The following is a 20525-nucleotide window of genomic DNA, read 5'->3' as shown; positions in this document are numbered from 1 at the left end:
TCTCTCTATATATCTCTCTCTCCCCCTCCACTCTCTATAAATCTCTCTCTCCCCCTCCACTCTCTCTCTATCTCTCCCCCTCCACTCTCCCTCTATCTCTCCTCCTCCACTCTCCTCTCTATATCTTTCTCTCCCCCTCCACTCTCCTCTCTCTATAAATCTCTCTCTCCCCCTCCACTCTCCTCTCTCTATAAATCTCTCCCCCTCCACTCTCCTCTCCTATATATACTTGATTGTACAGTACCTTTATTTTTTCATGTATTGGTAATCCTGGCGATATAAAAATGTAAATATGAGACTATATTTAACATGATTACTACTCTTACGACAACAGTTCATGTAATGTAATCCGATCAGATTCTGATTTTGAAATGTATCGATGCCACGCCAAGATGAAAGTACATCTATGTTAATAGGAAGTGACCATTGTGTGACCGCCGACCTCGTTTTGGCGTCCTCGAGGGGCGGACCACTTCACTCACAATGCCTCGATCAATGTCGTCAATAACGCTTAAATGGCGATCCACTGGGTCAGTGTACAAATATTTGATAGAATCAGGTATGGGAACCTGTCTGTGAAGTCCGACGTATCTATCTGCATACTGTATTCTAAAAAATATATAAATTAGGAGCCACCCACGTGCAACACAAGAAAGAGAGCTACATTGAAGCGAGCAAACAGACACCGGAGATTCAGTCAGAGTTATAAAACGTGACTTTTCTTTGAAATTTTATATCTAAACATGCAACTATAAATTGAGAGTCAATTTGAATTGGTCATCAGAAAAATCGAAAAAGCCCGAAAAAATCGTCATTCGATGTACATCGGCCTTTTCCGTATTGAAATGGAAAACATTTCTTTCAGTGAATTCCATATCCACTTAAAATATACTCTCCATAAGCAGACACACTCTCTATTGAGTATTTCCTTCAAAATGGTCGCGCCATTTCAATAATCCAACGGGTTTTTTTCCATTCATTTTTCACTTGGCATATTCATGAAGTTGAGGTCAGGCTCGCGTCAACATCGCACGTCTAGTTGGCGGGTAACATCTCGATATAACTTCAGTCCGCTCACGTTTGTGTCGTGAGCTCTAAGAAAAAAGAACGTTTCACAGGTTTATCTCATTTTCACTTGATTTTCAATGAAAACTATACATGTACTTTATTAAATGTCTATCATAACAAAACATAGCACGTGAACCTGATACAGATTTTGTGAAGTATGTGCATGCTCAGCGCGAGCCTAACTTCAACCTCATGAATATGCTAAAAACTTGTTCAGTGACTGGAAAACATTTTTTCAAACATCGAAAGGGCGCAATATTTTGGAGAAAACGGAGATCATGTCTACGTAAGGGAATATTCCAAAGCTTAAGTTAGTAGGTATCTGAGGGTCCGTAGTTTACAAGAAGTTGTTTTAGGGCAATAAGCGGTAAGATTGGATCAGAATTGGAGCTGGAATTTAACGAATTTAGGCCTTGACCGATACCAACGTGTACTTATGTGTGACGTTGTACTCTCGTGTTAACTGGAAGTCGAGATAGTTAACGAGATATTGGTTAGCCGACGGTCCCGCCTATTCTAATATGTAACCAATCACATAAACATTGCCTTCATTCTCTTGGCAACACTACGGGGAACGTTAGTCTCTGACTTTAAAGTGTAATCCCTTCCTCTAACATACATAGCCCCGAGCCTGCTAGGAGGGAACCACACTTTGAGGGTAGTCATGGTTACGTCAGGGTGCCACGAAGGTTTACGGAGCTGGCGTGTATTTCACAGGGACATCTTGAGTTTTCACATCATCAAGATATAAGAGACGCAATGTGTTTTCTTTAAGATTGCAAATTACTCCTGCACAACCATTACCAGAGTAATCAATTTCATCCCACACCGACGGCGCTCTGGCGGACTTCCGGTTTCCGTCTCACATTGCAAGTCACGTGATCTGGGTATCGTGCACCACTCCTTGTTACACACAATGCCAACACAATTGTCGCTGCAGTTTGCTGCGTTGACAACTGTTTTTGTAGTCAACAAAATTAAAGGCGACCTTGATGTTGTCAGTAACAGGACCAATGATACCATAGATGTTGTTACGAAAGCTGCTGTGATGAAACCCATCAACGAATTACAGAATAAATCTAATCTCAAGTCCGCCTTTTCACTCTCGTAGATTTCCTTAACTTAAAGCAGGTTTCCGATCAATCCGTATAGCTTTTCGTAAGATTCGTTTTGCTGTCAAAATAGTTTTGAATGCATTCGACATATTTCAAAATCAAATTTCCCCGTTGGATTCTTATTTTCACCGAGTAACCTCAAATACAAGCCTGCGATCCCAGAGTGTAGAACTACCAACATCGTAACACGTTTGTTCTAAGCTATTCCTCCGATGGTATAATTGACGCGACATGTTCGTACCCATTGTATCCCCTGTAGGTAATCTGCCTGACATGTGACAATAACGTGTATTTTTGATGAATACCCCATGCATTTACACCGCCGCGTTAGCTTGTTGACGGAGGCTAGGGGTGCGACGTTTTAGAAAGCCTACAAATCAAATAGTCGTAAACGTGTACCTCACCGCACCCAAGTTACACGGAGGGGCTATGACACTTTGTTATTTCCATGAGCGATGAAGCAAGTGGCTTTCATATACACATGAACAAAAATATATCGACTAAATATCAATTCTGTTAAAGTATGATAATGGTTAACTTCTGGTTGTCATTTTCAAAATGGAACAAAGTAAAGAATGAAGAAGTCGATATATCGTTGAAACTGTGTACAGCATCACTATTGTCACAGTATCCATAACTTTAATGATCCAAACTGTAAGGATACTTCAACCATTATAACTTTAGCGATAATTTTAATCGTTAAACTAGATATTGTAAAGATCAGTCATTTTAACAGTATTGATTACTTTCATCTTTAAAAACTGTACGGATAATACAATTATTAGAACTATACCTTCCTAGAAAAGACTATAAGAGAACTATTCCCGAGGGAAAGGGCCATAATAGATTTAGTACATCACATGACTGTCATTTGACAATAAAAAGACAAGCACGAGGAACTTCATTGATAACAAATGTAATAATTACCAACAGTTGGTTGAACGTAACATTTGAAGTTTTGATTCATGAGTTGTTGTTAATTGTAACGGTACAATTACTAAATTTGCAATAAGAGAGCTTTTTGAGTAGATCTCTCCTTTTTTGTTGTTGCTAATATTGGCATAGAAATCCGCCAAAACACCGATCACATACGGTTCCCCTTTCAAGAAGGAAGTTTTTAAGAACTGCGACGACAAATTGTGTCGCCTGCTTCGTCTTTGTGCATTGCTGACCCTCTGCGAAGCAATCGACATTCCCGGTCCCGAATCTCGAAGCCATTTTGGCAGACGACAACAATGAAGTGAAGGTAGAATATGTACAGCGCTCCCTAGGAGAAGGGGCGCAAGCAACTCTTAGCGTCACGCTACTTTTCCCGCAGTCTCAGCGGTCCAAAAAAAAAGGTATAGTGCCCGTCTCCGGGTATAGTTCCCTTCGTCAAGGGCAGATGCTAACTATACCAATTAGAACAATGGTAGTTATCCAATAGCTATCCTAGAAATTATCATGTGATGTACTTAATCATTATAACTGTAATGGGTATGTTTATGGTTTACCATGCCATTGATACACGGTATATAATTATATTATTAAAACTGAAATGGGTATTTTTATGGTTTACCATGTCATTGATACACGGTATATAATTATATTATTATAACTGTAATGGGTATTTTTATGGTTTACCATGCCATTGATACACGGTATATAATTATATCATTATAACTGTAATGGGGATTTTTATGGTTTACCATGCCATGGATACACGGTATATAATTATATCATTATAACTGTAATGGGTATTTTTATGGTTTACCATGCCATGGATACACCGTATATACTTATATTATTAAACTGTAATGGGTATTTCTATGGTTTACCATGCCATGGATACACGGTATATAATTATATCATTTTAACTGTAATGGGTATTTTTATGGTTTACCATGCCATGGATACACGGTATATAATTATATTATTATAATTGTAATGGGTATTTCTATGGTTTACCATGCCATGGATACACGGTATATAATTATATCATTTTAACTGTAATGGGTATTTTTATGGTTTACCATGCCATTGATACACGGTATATAATTATATCATTATAAATGTAATGGGTATTTCTATGGTTTACCATGCTATGGATACACGGTATATAATTATATCATTTTAACTGTAATGGGTATTTTTATGGTTTACCATGCCATTGATACACGGTATATAATTATATCTTTATAACTGTAATGGGTATTTCTATGGTTTACCATGCCATGGATACACGGTATATAATTATATCATTATAACTGTAATGGGTATTAACGGTATATAAGTATATCATTATAACTGAAATGGGTATTTCTATGGTTTACCTTGCCATGGATACACGGTATATAATTATATCATTATAACTGTAATAGGTATTAACGGTATATAATTATATCATTATAACTGTAATGGGTATTTTTATAGTTTACCGTGCCATGGATACACGGTATATAATTATATCATTATAACTGTAATGGGTATTTTTATGGTTTACCATGCCATGGATACACGGTATATAATTATATCATTATAACTGTAATGGGTATTTTTATGGTTTACCATGCCATGGATACACGGTATATAATTATATCATTATAACTGTAATGGGTATTTTTATGGTTTACCATGCCATGGATACACGGTATATAATTATATCATTATAACTGTAATGGGTATTTTTATAGTTTACCGTGCCATGGATACACGGTATATAATTATATCATTATAACTGTAATGGGTATTTTTATGGTTTACCATGCCATGGATACACGGTATATAATTATATCATTATAACTGTAATGGGTATTTTTATGGTTTACCATGCCATGGATACACGGTATATAATTATATCATTATAACTGTAATGGGTATTTTTATGGTTTACCATGCCATGGATACACGGTATATAATTATATCATTATAACTGTAATGGGTATTTTTATGGTTTACCATGCCATGGATACACGGTATATAATTATATCATTATAACTGTAATGGGTATTTTTATAGTTTACCATGCCATGGATACACGGTATATAATTATATCATTATAACTGTAATGGGTATTTTTATTGTTTACCCTGCCATGTTTATGATCCCAGAAAAGGGGCCAGGTATAACACGGAGACCGTCGGGACTATCCTTTCCCCAGACCCCAAAGGGGTCGGGTATAATACGGAGACCGTCGGGACTATCCTTTCCCAAGACACCACAGGGGCCGGGTATAACACGGAGACCGTCGGGCCTATCCTTCCCCAGACTCACAGGGGCCGGGTATAACACGGAGACCGTCGGGCCTATCCTTCCCCAGACCCACAGGGGCCAGGTATAACACCGAGACTGTCGGGCCTATCCTTCCCCAGACTCCACAGGGGCCAGGTATAACACCGATACCGTCGGGCTTTTCCTTCCCCAGAACCCACAGGGGCCGGGTATAACTGCAAATACAATTATATCATTAATTCATTAAAACTGATAATACATTTTGGTATAGTCGTCTGGCTCGTGTCGCACTAATGTCCACGTGACATCCAATATCGAGTGATGACCCAATGCAAGTCGCGTGCTGTCGAGCTAATCGGACTGTGGTGGTGTTTATTGCCTGAATTGTCCCTTTTTAGCACATGGGCGAACGAATTGCGCCCAACAGTATCCACCTTCTTTCATTAGTGACGTCACGTTGCTTAGGAGGTTGTTACGCCGCGCGTGCTAAACGAAAGCATGATTGATTTTGCTGCTACACGGATGGTTTCGAATGTGCTTCGTTAAATTTTCAACCATAAACTCAGCTTTCTCCTAAGCTCCATTGTTCTCTCTCTGTTTTAGTCAGTCTTCAGATACTTTGCTTATAGCTTTTACAGTTACTCAGACATCAAAATATACCAACATTATTCTTAAATTCGTCCCATGTTGAAACTACCACTGGCGTCAGACTTCAGGATGACGATGTCAATCTGTAAGATACAATATATTTACATTACAACGGACGTCGGAGTAATATCATAACAACAAACACATAGTGACTAGTTGACAATCAAAACGTCTGGTTTTTACATTGGAACAGCATGTCCATTTTTCCTATTTCTATTAGTATACTACAGAACGGTCCAAGGTCAAAAGGGGTGCAAGAAACTACCCTACATCCCATTTTACGTGCGTGACGTCACGAAATCGGATCATTTCGATGCAACGATGCGGAAGTTGCGAAGCTTTTTTAGGGGTTGTTGGTGTTCTGAGCTAAATCTGTGAGAAAAATATCTTTGCATGTTTCATGTCGAGGGGTGTAGGATAGAGAAATAAATTGCGTCCTTGGGATTACCAAATTCGGATGCAAAACCCTCGCTCTCTGCCGAGGGTTTTGTGCCAATTTGAACATTCCGAGGGTGGACTTTCCCTATCCTACATCCCTGAGCATAAAAGAGTTTTATAATGCTCGAATGCTTCACCGTTATCCAGTATTTATCTTCAAGTCCACTTTAATTCTCGTATGTGTAGCTATACTTATCACACCAGAGAAATAAATTTAATTGTTCGGGCAATTAGCCGTTTATTGATTCACAGGACCTGCCCAACAACTCCTTGACTTGTGTTAAGTACACCGGCATTAGGTCCGATTGTATCCCACCTTTTACAACTTTGTGTAGGTTGGCATGCTTCTGCCATCAGAGTGACAGCTCGGTCGATAAATGTCGGCTCGGCCATTTGCTGCCTGTGTATAGATATAGAGTAAGATGCCCTTCCAATACAAGGGGAGTTTAATGCCCGAGGCACGGGCGATCAAGAAAAATCTACCACAATTGATCGTCATAATATGAACGCCGAAGGCGTTTGACACAGTCAATTACAAGCTTATCTTGTCAGTATTTCAACAACATCCGACTCCTACGGAACGTTGTGGCGTCGCAGTTTCCATGTGGTGTACGTAACCAGTGTATTTGGTGCTTTCAGAATTTGCCGTCTTTGATACCTGTCCGGTTCAGGCTAATTATATATATAAACGTCTGTAAAGTTTCACACCAAGGGACATCAGGCAGTTAATTATTTGAACCTTTTATTTGTCAGTACGAATAAAGTTGTTTGTTATTTAAGCGAGAAAACAGTTAATATAAATAATTCTAGAACATTTCAACACAGGTGGAACTAATTGAATTGGTAACAAAATATACAATGTTGAAGTGCGACCCTCCCCTTGGCGTTAGTAGTAATTGAGCACGTGATGTGGGTGCCGTGGTCCTGGTGACGTCCATCACCAAGTCGATCGATTTCAAGTCACTGGAATCAACCCAGAACAACAGGTGCACATAAATGCACATTTCATACAATCTCCAACATGGCGGGACGTGCCGTTACTTCAGGTCTGGGTAGCAAATAAGTTTGATCAATGTCAATGATCCTTGCGCAGAAGCCGAAGACTTCCGAATGTGACACTTGCAATCAGCGTCAGTGTGGCGATTAGATCCTACGTGTCTGTAGTCATGGTCCCGCGGACTAGGTGTTCTCGTGGCTGTACTGTACTTTTGATGGCGATAAAGGTGTGTACTGGACAGTGTCGATAACCCGTCACCATGCTCAGCTGTCTCCATCGGATTAATAGTGCCAAAATTGACGGTAATTATATTTTGTAAACACTTTTATTTGACCGTAATTTTATGTCGTCACTGGTACTATTTTAATTTGACGGTTATTATATATCATTAGCTTTAATAAGTTACTTTGCTATATATAGTACGTTGTTAGCATGCAATAACTACTTGATTGTTATCAAATGTAATCACTTTACTGGTTTAACTCTAAGGTAGGCTTATTATACGTAGTAAACTGTGATACTTCACTTCTACGGTTATTGTACAAAGCTTACTAGCTTACTATAGACAACAGTTGTATATAGTTACTTGACCGTAATCAGAGGTGTTTTATAATTTCAGTTTAAGGTAATTCATATGTAGTTAACTGTGATATTTTAGTTCGAGGTTAATTGTTATTAGCTTAAACAATAATCATATATACATTGGTAGTTACTTGGCCGTAATATTATGTAGCTAACATTTTTATTTCAAGGTTAATAATATTCCAACGTAATGGAATTGATATGTGGTCAACTTATTTTCTTAAAAGGGAAAGAATACTAAGGAAACTCGGGCGCGAGAAATACACATATTTTTTTAAATGGAGGAATCTAACCGGAGAACTCGAGCACGAGAAAAAAAATCAAACAATGATGAAGATATAACTTGGTAAACTCAAGCGTGAGACATCCATTACCTCGAGGACGTGACTTTCCGATCTTTGATATACATACATAAAAGATACCTCAAATACTCTCTTCTGTTAATAGATGCCATAGCTCGACTTCCCCAGAAACAAATAAAGCTCTTACATCACACTATAAACAAGTAGCATCCCCGAGGTAGCATCACACGACCGTCATGTGGTGACTCCCAAGGTTCAGAGCCCGTGTTCATGAAACCACTCTCGTACTTTAGCTCAGATTATATCCTTCAATCCCTTTTATTATTTCAGTGATTAATAAATAAAAAATATCCTTTGTCAATGATCAAGAGGAATTTCGGAGAGAATTAAATCCCAGTATATTTTTCAATATTTGTTCTGAATTTTATATCGTGTCACATGATTCAAACACAGATTATATGGTAGGGCGTGAGAACGCTTTCGCGAATACGACCCACATGTCCTACCTTCTGAGTTAACTTTCACGAATACGGACCCACATGTCCTACCTTCTGAGTTAACTTTACGAACACGGACCCACATGTCCTACCTTCTGAGTTAACTTTTACGAATACGGACCCACATGTCCTACCTTATGAGTTAACTTTCACGAATACGGACCCACATGTCCTACCTTCTGAGTTAACTTTTACGAATACGACCCATCTGTCCTACCTTCTGAGTTAACTTTCACGAACACGGACCCACATGTCTTCCCTTCTGAGTTAACTTTCACGAATACGACCCACATATCCTACCTTCTGAGTTAACTTTCACGAATACGACCCACATATCCTACCTTCTGAGTTAACTTTCACGAATACGACCCATCTGTCCTACCTTCTGAGTTAACTTTCACGAATGCGGACCCACATGTCCTACCTTCTGAGTTAACTTTCACCAATACGACGCACATGTCCTACCTCCTGAGTTAAATTTCACGAATACGACCCACATGTCCTACCTTCTGAGTTAAATTTCACGAATACGACCCACATGGCCTACCTTCTGAGTTAACTTTCACGAACACGGACCCACATGCCTTCCCTTCTGAGTTAACTTTCACGAATACGACCCACATGTCCTACCTTCTGAGTTAACTTTCACCAATACGACCCACATGTCCTACCTCCTGAGTTAAATTTCACGAATACGACCCACATGTCCTACCTTCTGAGTTAACTTTCACGAACACGGACCCACATGTCCTACCTTCTGAGTTAACTTTCACGAATACCAACCCACATGTCCTACCTTCTGAGTTAACTTTCACGAATACGACCCATCTGTCCTACCTTCTGAGTTAACTTTCACGAATACGACCCATCTGTCCTACCTTCTGAGTCAACTTTCACGAATACCGACCCACATGTCCTACCTTCTGAGTTAACTTTCACCAATACGACCCACATGTCCTACCTTCTGAGTTAACTTTCACGAATACGAATCACATGTCCTACCTTCTGAGTTAACTTTCACGATTACCGACCCACATGTCATACCTTCTGAGTTAACCTTCACGAATACCGACCCCCATGTCCTACCTTCTGAGGTAACTTTCACGAACACGACCCATCTGTCCTACCTTCTGAGTTAGCTTATACGAATACCGACCCACATGTCATACCTTCTGAGTTAAATTTCACGAATACGACACATCTGTCCTACCTTCTGAGCTAACTTTCACGAACACGACCCATCTGTCCGACCTTCTGAGTTAACCTTCACGAATACCGACCAACATGTCCTACCTTCTGTGTTAACTTTCACGAATACGACCCATCTGTCCTACCTTCTGAGTTAACTTATACGAATACCGACCCACATGTCCTACCTTCTGAGTTAACTTTCACGAACACGGACCCACATGTCTTCCCTTCTGAGTTAACTTGGCTGATTGTCGAACATTAACTAAGAGTTAAGGCTAGTGGAAACACGCTTCAATAAAATTTACAAGGACGGTGAACCCTCGCTAACAAAGACGTTTCAAGGACGGTGAACCCTCGCTAACATAGACGTTACAAGGATGGTGAACCCTCGCTAACATAGACGTTACAAGGATGGTGAACCCTCGCTAACATAGACGTTACAAGGATGGTGGACACATGCTAACACGATAGCCTTATGAACATACGCTATCAAAGAACTGCTTAAGCTGGTGGACCCACGCTAGGAGCTACAAAGCCTGGTTGACCAACGCTAATACAGAAGCTACATGTTCATGGGCGGTCGATTTTGGGTAACTAAACTGGAAAGTCAATGTTTTGCATGTTGAAGTACAATTGATAAGATGTCTACTATCTGTCAGCTTCAAGGCATGTACACCACATTCATATGTACAGCAATCGTCACAATCAGTCGTGAAAGAGTATGGAAGACCCTGGACAAACGTCAATTCCCTGTTCGATTTATCATCATTACCCATCAATTTCACGACGGTGTATGCTCTAGACGATAGTGTACGTAACACCTCTCGACTTTCTCGCCATCAGCACCATCAAACATGGTTTCGTTCTTGCACTTACGTTGTTCAGCAAGTTTTATGCCATAATGACTGATGCATTAAACCATGATGATCAGGATGACCCAGGAGTGAGCACGAGCTTCTGAACAAATAGAGAGCTCTGTAACCAAGGACGGCTGAGGATTGTGGCTAGGCTCTGTAACCAAGGACGGCTGATGGTTGTGGCTAAGCTCTGTAACTAAGGACAGGTGATGGTTGTGGCTAAGCTCTGTAACCAAGGACGGATGAGAATTGTGGTTAAGCTCTGTAGCCAAGGACGGCTGAGGGTTGTGGCTTAGCTCTGTAGCCAAGGACGGCTGAGGGTTGTGGCTTAGCTCTGAAGCCAAGGACTGCTGAGGGTTGTGGCTAGGCTCTGTAACCAATGATGGCTGAGAATTGTGGCTAAGCTCTGTAGCCAAGGACTGCTGAGGGTTGTGGCTTAGCTCTGTAGCCAAGGACGGCTGAGGGTTGTGGCTTAGCTCTGAAGCCAAGGACTGCTGAGGGTTGTGGCTTAGCTCTGTAACCAATAATGGCTTAAAATTGTGGCTTAGCTCTGTGGCCAAGGACGGCTCAGGGTTGTGGCTTAGCTCTGTAACCAATGATGGCTTATAATTGTGGCTAAACTCTGTTACCAAGGACAGCTGAGGGTTGTGGCTAGGCTCTGTAACCAAAGACGGCTGAGAATTGTGGCTAAGCTCTGTAACCAAGGACGGTTGATAATTGTGGCTAAGCTCTGTAGCCAAGGACGGCGGAGGGTTGTGGCTAAGCTCTGTAGCCAAGGACGGCTGAGGGTTGTGGCTAGGCTCTGTAACCAAGGACGGCTGAGAATTGTGGCTAAACTCTGTAACCAAGGACGGTTGAGGGTTGTGGCTAAGCTCTGTAACCAAGGACGGCTGAGGGTTGTGGCTAAGCTCTGTAGCCAAAGACTGCTGAGGGTTGTGGCTTAGCTCTGTAACCAATGATGGCTTATAATTGTGGCTAAACTCTGTAACCAAGGACGGCTGAGGGTTGTTGCTAAACTTTGTAACCAAGGACGGCTGAGGGTTGTGGCTAAACTCTGTAACCAAGGACGGTTGAGGGTTGTGGCTAAGCTCTGTAACCAAGGACGACTGAGGGTTGTGGCTAAGCTCTGTAGCCAAGGACGACTGAGGGTTGTTGCTAAGCTCTGTAACCAAGGACGACTGAGGGTTGTGGCTTTGCTCTGTAGCCAAGGACGGCTGAGGGTTGTGGCTTAGCTCTGTAACCAAGGATGTCTCAGGGTTGACGCTAAGATAAGACCACCATCATCAGTGACCCGATATTTGCTAACAATTGCGCTTTAAAAGCTGATTCTAAAACTAAAATAAGTTTTCTCGTACATGTGACTTCTTTGACTTTACATCAGTATAAAGAAGGCTGAAATAATGCACCAACCAGCACCAGGAAACGCTATGCCGAACAATGTTCAATACAAGCTCTCGGAACAGACCTCATAGTGGTGGAAAACTCAACTTATATAAGCAGTACTTTGTCAAGAGCGTAGTTGACGAGATTTACTACAGAACGTCCTCCATCTTATAACCATGCTACAGGTAGACAGGATTGTTTACATTATTGCCCTGCTCTGGGCATGTGAAATGTGGAATGCATATGCCAGATTCGCAGTAAAACGGATATATTATGTCATGACCTGTTTACGCAGTCTACATCTAGTGACTTGATGACAGGGTATACCGGACACGGGACACCAACGTTCTAACGACGACAACCCTGTCATCAGTCTTGATAGTCACATCAGCCGTAGACCAAACGTACGACTCACCAAAAATCTTAATATTGTCTTTTAGAAAATATCAATCGGAGATCAGCGGAAACGGTTCAAAGGCAGTCTTGATTTCTTTTGACAGAACACTTGTATACCGCACGACTAATGGAAGTGTGGCACTAGACAGTCCTGTATCGCATAGTGAGATACATCTGCAGTATATGGAAGTTTAAAAAAAGCCAAAACTTGTAACCGTGGTATACTAAACGCACGTAGCCACAACTTGTCACCATGTTATACCACATGAAGCTACAACTTGTTAACATGTAATGCAGTATCTAGCTACAACTTGTTACCGTGGTTGTGAAGACGTACCCACAACTTGCTACCATGGTTTACTGCATGTAGCTACAACTTGTTACCGAGATATACCGCATGTAGCTACAACTTGTTACCGTGGTATACCGCATGTAGATACAACTTATTACCTTGGTATACCGCATGAAGCTACAACTTGTTACCGTGGTATACCGCATGTAGCTACAACTTGTAACCGTGGTATACCACATGTAGCTACATCTTATTACTTTGGTATACCGCATGTAGCTACAACTTGTAACCGGGGTACACCGCATGTAGCTACAACTTGTTACCGGGGTACACCGCATGTAGCTACAACTTATCACCGAGGTATACCAGATGTAGTCGCAACTTGTTACCGTTGTATAACGCATGTAGCTGCAACTTGTTACCGTGGTTTACCGCATGAAGCTACAACTTATTACCTTGGTATACCACATGTAGCTCAACTTGTTACCGTGGTATACCGCATGTAGCTACAACTTATTACCATGGTATCCCGCATGTAGCTACAACTCGTTACCGTTGTATACCGCATGTAGCTGCAACTTATTACCTTGGTATCCCACATGTAGCTCAACTTGTTACCGTGGTTTACCGCATGAAGCTACAACTTATTCCCATGGTATACCGCATGAAGCAACAACTTGTTACCGTGGTATACCGCATCTAGCCACAAGTTGTTACCTTGGTATACCACATGTAGCGACAACTTGTTACCGTGGTTTACCGCATGAAGCTACAACTTATTACCATGGTATACCGCATGTAGCTACAACTTATGACCCAGGTATACCGCATGTAGCTACAACTTGTTACCGTGGTATACCGCATTTAGCTGCAACTTATTACCTTGGTATCCCGCATGTAGCTACAACTTATGACCCAGGTATACCGCATGTAGCTACAACTTATTACCGTGGTATACCGCATGTAGCCACAACTTGCTACCTTGGTATACCACATGTAGCTACAACTTGTTACCGTGGTATACCGCATGTAGCTGCAACTTATTACCTTGGTATACTGCATGTAGCTCCAACTTATTACCTTGGTATACCGCATGTAGCTTCAACTTGTTACCGTGGTATACCGCATGTAGCTGCAACTTGTTACCGTGGTATCCCGCATGTAGCCACAAGTTGTTCCCGTGTAAACCGCATGTAGCCACAACTTGTTGCCGCGGTGTCCCAGGTGTAGCTACATGTGGTATACCAAGGTAGCAAGTTGTGGCTACATGGGGTATACCACGGTAATAAGTTGTAGCTACATGTGGGATACCAAGGTAATAAGTTGCAGCTACATCCGCTATACCACGGTAACAAGTTGAAGCTACATGAGGTATACCAAGGTAATAAGTCGTAGCTACATGCGGTATACCTAGGTAATAAGTTGGAGCTACTTGCAGTATACCAAGGTAATAAGTTGTAGCTTCAACTTGTTACCGTGGTATACCGCATGTAGCTACAACTTGTTACCGTGGTATACCACATGTAGCTACAACTTATTACCATGGTAACCGCATGTAGCCACAAGTTGTTACCGTGGTAACCGCATGTAGCCACAACTTGTTACCGCGGTGTCCCAGGTGTAGCTTGATCGCTTTGAGTACTTGTAGGCTAGTCGTACATTTTGTTATAATGGGAAACCAGATGTAGCGCTATTGACCGTGTTATTGTTGTACTCTGCTGTTCATTTTTTCTCACTTGTTTGAAGAGTTGTTACTTTATGAGCCTAGTTTAATGCATATATTCCACAGATGACATTAGTATTAGATTGTATCTATTGCAGTAAAACGTGTCGATATGTTCGAGTGACGTTGTGTCCCGCTGACTGTGACATGTACAAGTAAACACCTAATCGTCAGCAGTAGACGAACAATTGGAGGTAGTAACGTTTTCACACCTTTACATTAACAGAGCGTCAACATCACTGATAGTGTTCGATTTTACAAATTCAATTCAATTCAAATTGTTTATCATAGTGTCACATGTAAAAGGTACACGTATTACAATCTCTAAAATATGTCTACTCACCCACCCTTACATCCAGTCTATATTAGACTTACGAGACACTCACTCTTCTCCTATCATTCTAGACTGTAAAAGTATTACATATATATACATACTTATGAATTAAAAACAATTTGCCAATATAAAACTATAAAATTAATTGAAATGAAAAGACACATTACTGTTTAATTATGGATCAAGTTGCTACGTCGATTGATACTACATGTATTAACACAGGTTTTGGCGAAGGACCTCGCCAAGTAAGGGTTGCTTAGAATTACAACTAACTTTTCCTCTTTACTCATATTGTAAAAATCATTTGTGATTTTACTAGCTTCCTGCAATAGGCCTGAACGGAGATCATCATACAAGTTACATTCTATTAAATTGAATTGAACCATTCTATTAAACATGACTCTCTGTTTCTACCACGCTTTTATACACGCGAAACACTTTCTTTCACTCAAAGGTATTCTCTCATACCGGCCTGTTTCGATGTGTATCGGTGCAACCCCACACCTAAACTTAGCTAGTGCACTACGATGTGATTTAGGCACTACTAACATATTATAATTTTCTACCTCATAATTAAACTCAAATAATCTGTACGTACGTAGTTTGTTACCTCCAGAAATACAATTTTTGGCTCCGGGACGGTTAAGTTCCCTTTTCCAATTTTCAATAAACAATTCCAAGCCACGGACCTTAGCGTCCTTAAGTAATTTTTTACTATTAATTGGACTTTTGCTATAGTTATCCAAGCCTAGCTCCGTGAGTCTGGAAATTATCCTGAAGTTCCAATTTTTATTACGGTGGTTACCTATATGCTCACTCCATGTAAATACAGCCTTATTGAATCTATTATCCGACATATTGTGAAGACGACTCGAATGTCTAAAAACAGCTTGCCATTGGTTCACTATAACTGGAGTCCAACCCATGTCCCCGTTAACAGCTACGTTAGGTGCATAGCGACCAAGGCCTAAATAAAATCTACATGTACGATTTTGAATAGCCACAATACAACTAAATGTACGTGCACCCCAACCAGGCTAATGGTAAGACATAGTCTGTGACGCCCTCTCTTGTTGTCATAGTCATTGTGCATGTTTAAAGCCGTTTTAAAACGCGTGCTGAAACTTTTTATCAGCGTTACGGTAACTCGTATAATAGCGCCATCGATGAGAGTCGAGTATTACACGTAGTAAGTATGGCGCGTGCTTTTGTCTCCATTGCATCATTTGAAAACAAAATAGCACCATTGTAACTCTATTAATAGTTATCAACGTCAACGCCTCTAAACATTAATTGATGCTCCTAGAATGTAGGATGCCCACGACTCGTAAAGTTCCGGTCGGACAGGAAGAGCTTTTATGATTAATTAGTATGATGAATTATGGGAGTCGACAGCGGGACCATCGCTATCGGAGTGAAATCGATCAGATTTTATGGCAGTTCTGACAATGATAACGGAAGATAAGATTTTTCTATTATTATCTTATTATGTGGTCAGTTCCAATTACCTCAGAGATGTCAGATGATATCGTAGAAGTAATTTCGGCAATCTAATTTTTGTCGAAATATGATGCGGAGGGAATAAAACAATAAGATGTATTTACACGCTCTGTAGAGAGTAAATAATAATGTAGTACCAATATACAACTCGGTAACACAGCGCCAGCTTCGGTTTCCTAGTTTTCACGCAATTTAAGTCGTATCCGATTCGTCTAGGTCTTTTACACGAACCTATGTTTATGTGCAAACCCCCACAATTACAACTGTATACAGACCATCATTGACCGTTCGGTCTACAACAGTAAGCAGACCATCATTGACCGTCCGGTCTACAGCAGTATACAGACCATCATTGCCCGTTCGGTCTACAACAGTATCCAGACCGTCATTGACCGTTCGGTTTACAACAGTAAACAGGGCATCATTGACCGTTCGGTCTATAGCAGTATACAGACCATCATTGGCCGTTCGGTCTACAACAGTAAGCAGACCGTCATTTACCGTTCGGTCTACAACAGTATACAGACCATCATTGACCGCTCGGTCTACAACAGTAAACAGACCGTCATTGGCCGTTCGGTCTACAACAGTAAACAGACCGTCATTGACCGTTCGGTTTACAACAGTAAACAGACCATCATTGACCGTTCGGTCTACAACAGTAAACAGACCATTATTGACCGTTCGGTCTACAACAGTATACAGACCATCATTGACCGTTCGGTCTACAACAGTAAGCAGACCATCATTGACCGTTCGGTCTACAGCAGTATACAGACCATCATTGACCGTTCGGTCTACAACAGTAAACATACCATCATTGACCGTTCTGTCTACAACAGTATACAGACCGTCATTGACCGTTCGGTCTACAACAGTAAACAGACCGTCATTTACCGTTCGGTCTACAACAGTAAACAGACCGTCATTGACCGTTCGGTAGACCATATTTGACCGTTCGTTCTACAACAGTATACAGACCAACACTAGAATAACTGGAAAGGTAAGGAACTGGAAATGAAAACGTTAGAAGGAAAATTTCGAAAAAGAAGGCTTGCACCCAAAGAGAGGCTCGCACCCACTATCCCAAGATTAAGGGTCTCGTGCTGTAAAGCGTTATATGTCTGTCGTAGACCGACGGCTCAAGAAAATCGGGCTATCAAATCGATTCTACTCCAAAACTAAAAGTAGATTGTTTTCGTGTGCTATAACAGAGATAATGTGGTCTTTTAAATTTAAAAATAAATGTTTAAATTGTTAGTTTTAATGAAAGAAAAAACGAAAATAGGAGATATCGGAGAAAGTTCTTACGCTCAACGTGTGGCTAGAACACACGACCCTGGGATAAAAAATATCGTATTTACATTGAATGTTTAAATGAGAACAGGATGCAATTTTGTACAAGTTAATTTTTAACATTTAATACATTGACTAAAAGAAAACGAAATTAAGAGAGAGACGTTTAAAGAAAACGTTAACGCCCAACGACCCCGAGATTAAGAATCTCGTGCTCTACCGACTGAGCTAGCCGGACTGTTGCACAACTTCACGGAAATCGGCTTATGGGATCGATACTGCTCCGATACCAAGAGAAGAGTGGTCAGTGAAGCCACACGTTAAGCGTAATACTTTTCTCTAAACGTTTTTCTCTGATATTTCCAATTTCGTTTCTCTTTCTGTTTTTCAACAATTTAAACGGTTACATTAGCTCTGTCACAACACAACTAATCGGAACAATAACTTAAGTATCGGAGTAGTATCGATTCCATAGCCCGATGTCCGTTAGTCTTAAGTTTGAGGCAGCCAGCCCTTCCTTTCAAATCATTCAAACGTTTCTCTATTTCCAAATAATCATTAATTTATCATTAATAATCGTGTGTTCTATCCACACTTTAACACAATTTCTCCAAATGTTTTTCTCCGATATTAGGTTGGTTTTTCCCCCAAAGTATCCAAGATTTGAACGTTTATTAGAACTTTTAAATGACCATATTATCTCCGTCATAACATGCACAATATTTACAATACGTTTAGTATCGGAGTAGTATCGATTCAATAGCCCGATTTCCGAAAGCAGTTAGTTAACGTTGGGCGTTATCATTTTCTTTTCATTTATTTCTCCGATCTCTTAATTTCGTTTTCTTTTCTATCAACGATTTAAAATGTAAACAAAGCAACTTGTTCATCATTACATCTTGTCCTCATTTACACATATAATGTTAACACGAGCCTATTAATCCCAGGGTCGTGTGTTCTAGCCAGGTCTAGATAGAGCGCTGTAAATCGAACATTTATTAGAATTTTTAAATGACCATATTATCTCCGTCATAACATGCACAATATTTACAATACGTTTTGTATCGGAGTAGTATCGATTCAATAGCCCAATTTCCGTAAGCAGTTAGTTAATGTTGGGCGTTATCATTTTCTTTTCATTTATTTAGAAACGATCACATACTCGCGTACTTAAAATACAACGTTATCGACACTCTACTCTTGATATCGGAGTGGTATCGAATCCATAATCCGATTTCCGTGCACATCGTGCAACAGCCCGGCTAGCTCAGTCGGTAGAGCACGAGACTCTTAATCTCGGGGTCGTGGGTTCGAGCCCCACGTTGGGCGTTATCATTTTCTTTTCATTTATTTCTCCAATCTCTACTCTTCGTGTTCTTTTAGTCAACGATTTAAACGTAAATCGAACATTTATTAGAATTTTTAAATGACCATATTATCTCCATCATAACATGCACAATATTTACAATACGTTTAGTATCGGAGTAGTATCGATTCAATAGCCCGATTTCCGAAAGCAGTTAGTTAACGTTGGGCGTTATCATTTTCTTTTCATTTATTTCTCCGATCTCTCGGCAGTTTCTAACTGCAGATGCATGCAAGATTTTGGTGCATACACTTGTTTCCTCTCGGTTGGGTTATGGTAACGCCCTGCTCTGTGGTATATATGACAAACTAACTAGTCGTCTGCAGAGGGTTCAGAACACTGCAGCACGGCTAGTTACTCGTACTTGAAAGAGTGGGCACATCACACCTGCGCTTTATTCGTTGCACTGGTTACCTGTACGATACAGGTCGCAGTACAAAATTCTGGTATACACATACAAGGCACTGAATGGAACAGCTCCTCAGTACCTACAGGAACTTGTTACCCTGTATCAGCCGTCAAGATCACTGCGGTCAGAGTCAGAATCTTTGTTGTGTGTCCCAAAATCTCGTACTGTGACCTACGGAAACAGATGCTTTGGGAGGGTTTCGGCTACGTTGTGGAATAGCTTACCATCTGCTATTAAGAAGTCGAATACCCTGGCCAAGTTCAAGAGGGACATAAAGAGTCACCTCTTCATGTCTGCATTTTAGAATCTTTGCAAAGACGTCATGTAAATACCACCCTTTTATTTGTTCAATTATGTGCACATTGCTTGTTAAATGTATGAAAGTGATTGCAAGCCTTTGTTGTTTGTTTTCACTATTATAACCATTACTATTATCCATATGTTGTAAAGCGCCTTAGAGTAGTTTTACAAATTATATAGGGCGCTATATAAATGCTGTTTATTATTATTATTATTATTATTATTATATAATGTAAACACGAGCCTATTAATCCAAGGGTGGTGTGTCCTAGCCAGGTCTAGATAGAGCGCTGTAAATCGAACATTTATTAGAATTTTTAAATGACCATATTATCTCCGTCATAACATGCACAATATTTACAATACGTTAAGTATCGGAGTAGTATCGATTCAATAGCCCGATTTCAGAAAGCAGTTAGTTAACGTTGGGCGTTATCATTTTCTTTTCATTTATTTCTCCGATCTCTTAATTTCGTTTTCTTTTCTATCAACGATTTAAAATGTAAACAAAGCAACTTGTTCATCATTACATCTTGTCCTCATTTACACATATAATGTAAACACGAGCCTATTAATCCAAGGGTGGTGTGTTCTAGCCAGGTCTAGATAGAGCGCTGTATA

At 40.3% G+C, this 20525-nt stretch overlaps 1 protein-coding gene, 1 long non-coding RNA gene and 1 other non-coding gene across 4 annotated transcripts in view; 2 read left to right on the top strand and 1 right to left on the bottom strand.

Annotated features, from left to right (window-relative positions):
* LOC110443572 (protein-glutamine gamma-glutamyltransferase K-like) overlaps window positions 1-20525 on the top strand; it is an 84573-nt gene that overhangs the window by 30587 nt on the left and 33461 nt on the right. Inside the window, exon 1 of one of the 2 annotated variants that reach the window (XM_021487867.1) lies at window positions 7627-7778. The exons of the other annotated variant lie outside the window; for it this stretch is intronic. Within the exon in view, the coding sequence (XP_021343542.1) occupies window positions 7736-7778 (43 nt within the window). The 5' untranslated portion in view covers window positions 7627-7735. Of the gene's footprint in view, window positions 1-7626; window positions 7779-20525 lie in introns of those variants that run through there. 2 annotated transcript variants of the gene reach the window in all.
* LOC110443584 overlaps window positions 5733-20525 on the bottom strand; it is a 28605-nt gene continuing 13812 nt past the window's right edge. The window contains exon 3 of the long non-coding RNA XR_002462131.1: window positions 5733-6124. This is a non-coding gene — a long non-coding RNA (uncharacterized LOC110443584). The remainder of the gene's footprint in view (window positions 6125-20525) is intronic.
* On the top strand, window positions 19086-19158 carry Trnak-cuu. The gene has a single exon. It is a non-coding gene; the product is annotated as a tRNA-Lys (tRNA).

This window comes from Mizuhopecten yessoensis, unplaced genomic scaffold (assembly GCF_002113885.1).
Source record: "Mizuhopecten yessoensis strain PY_sf001 unplaced genomic scaffold, ASM211388v2 scaffold1961, whole genome shotgun sequence".
Classification (NCBI taxonomy): Eukaryota; Metazoa; Mollusca; class Bivalvia; order Pectinida; family Pectinidae; genus Mizuhopecten; species Mizuhopecten yessoensis.
This window is presented reverse-complemented; position numbering and strand designations above follow the sequence as displayed.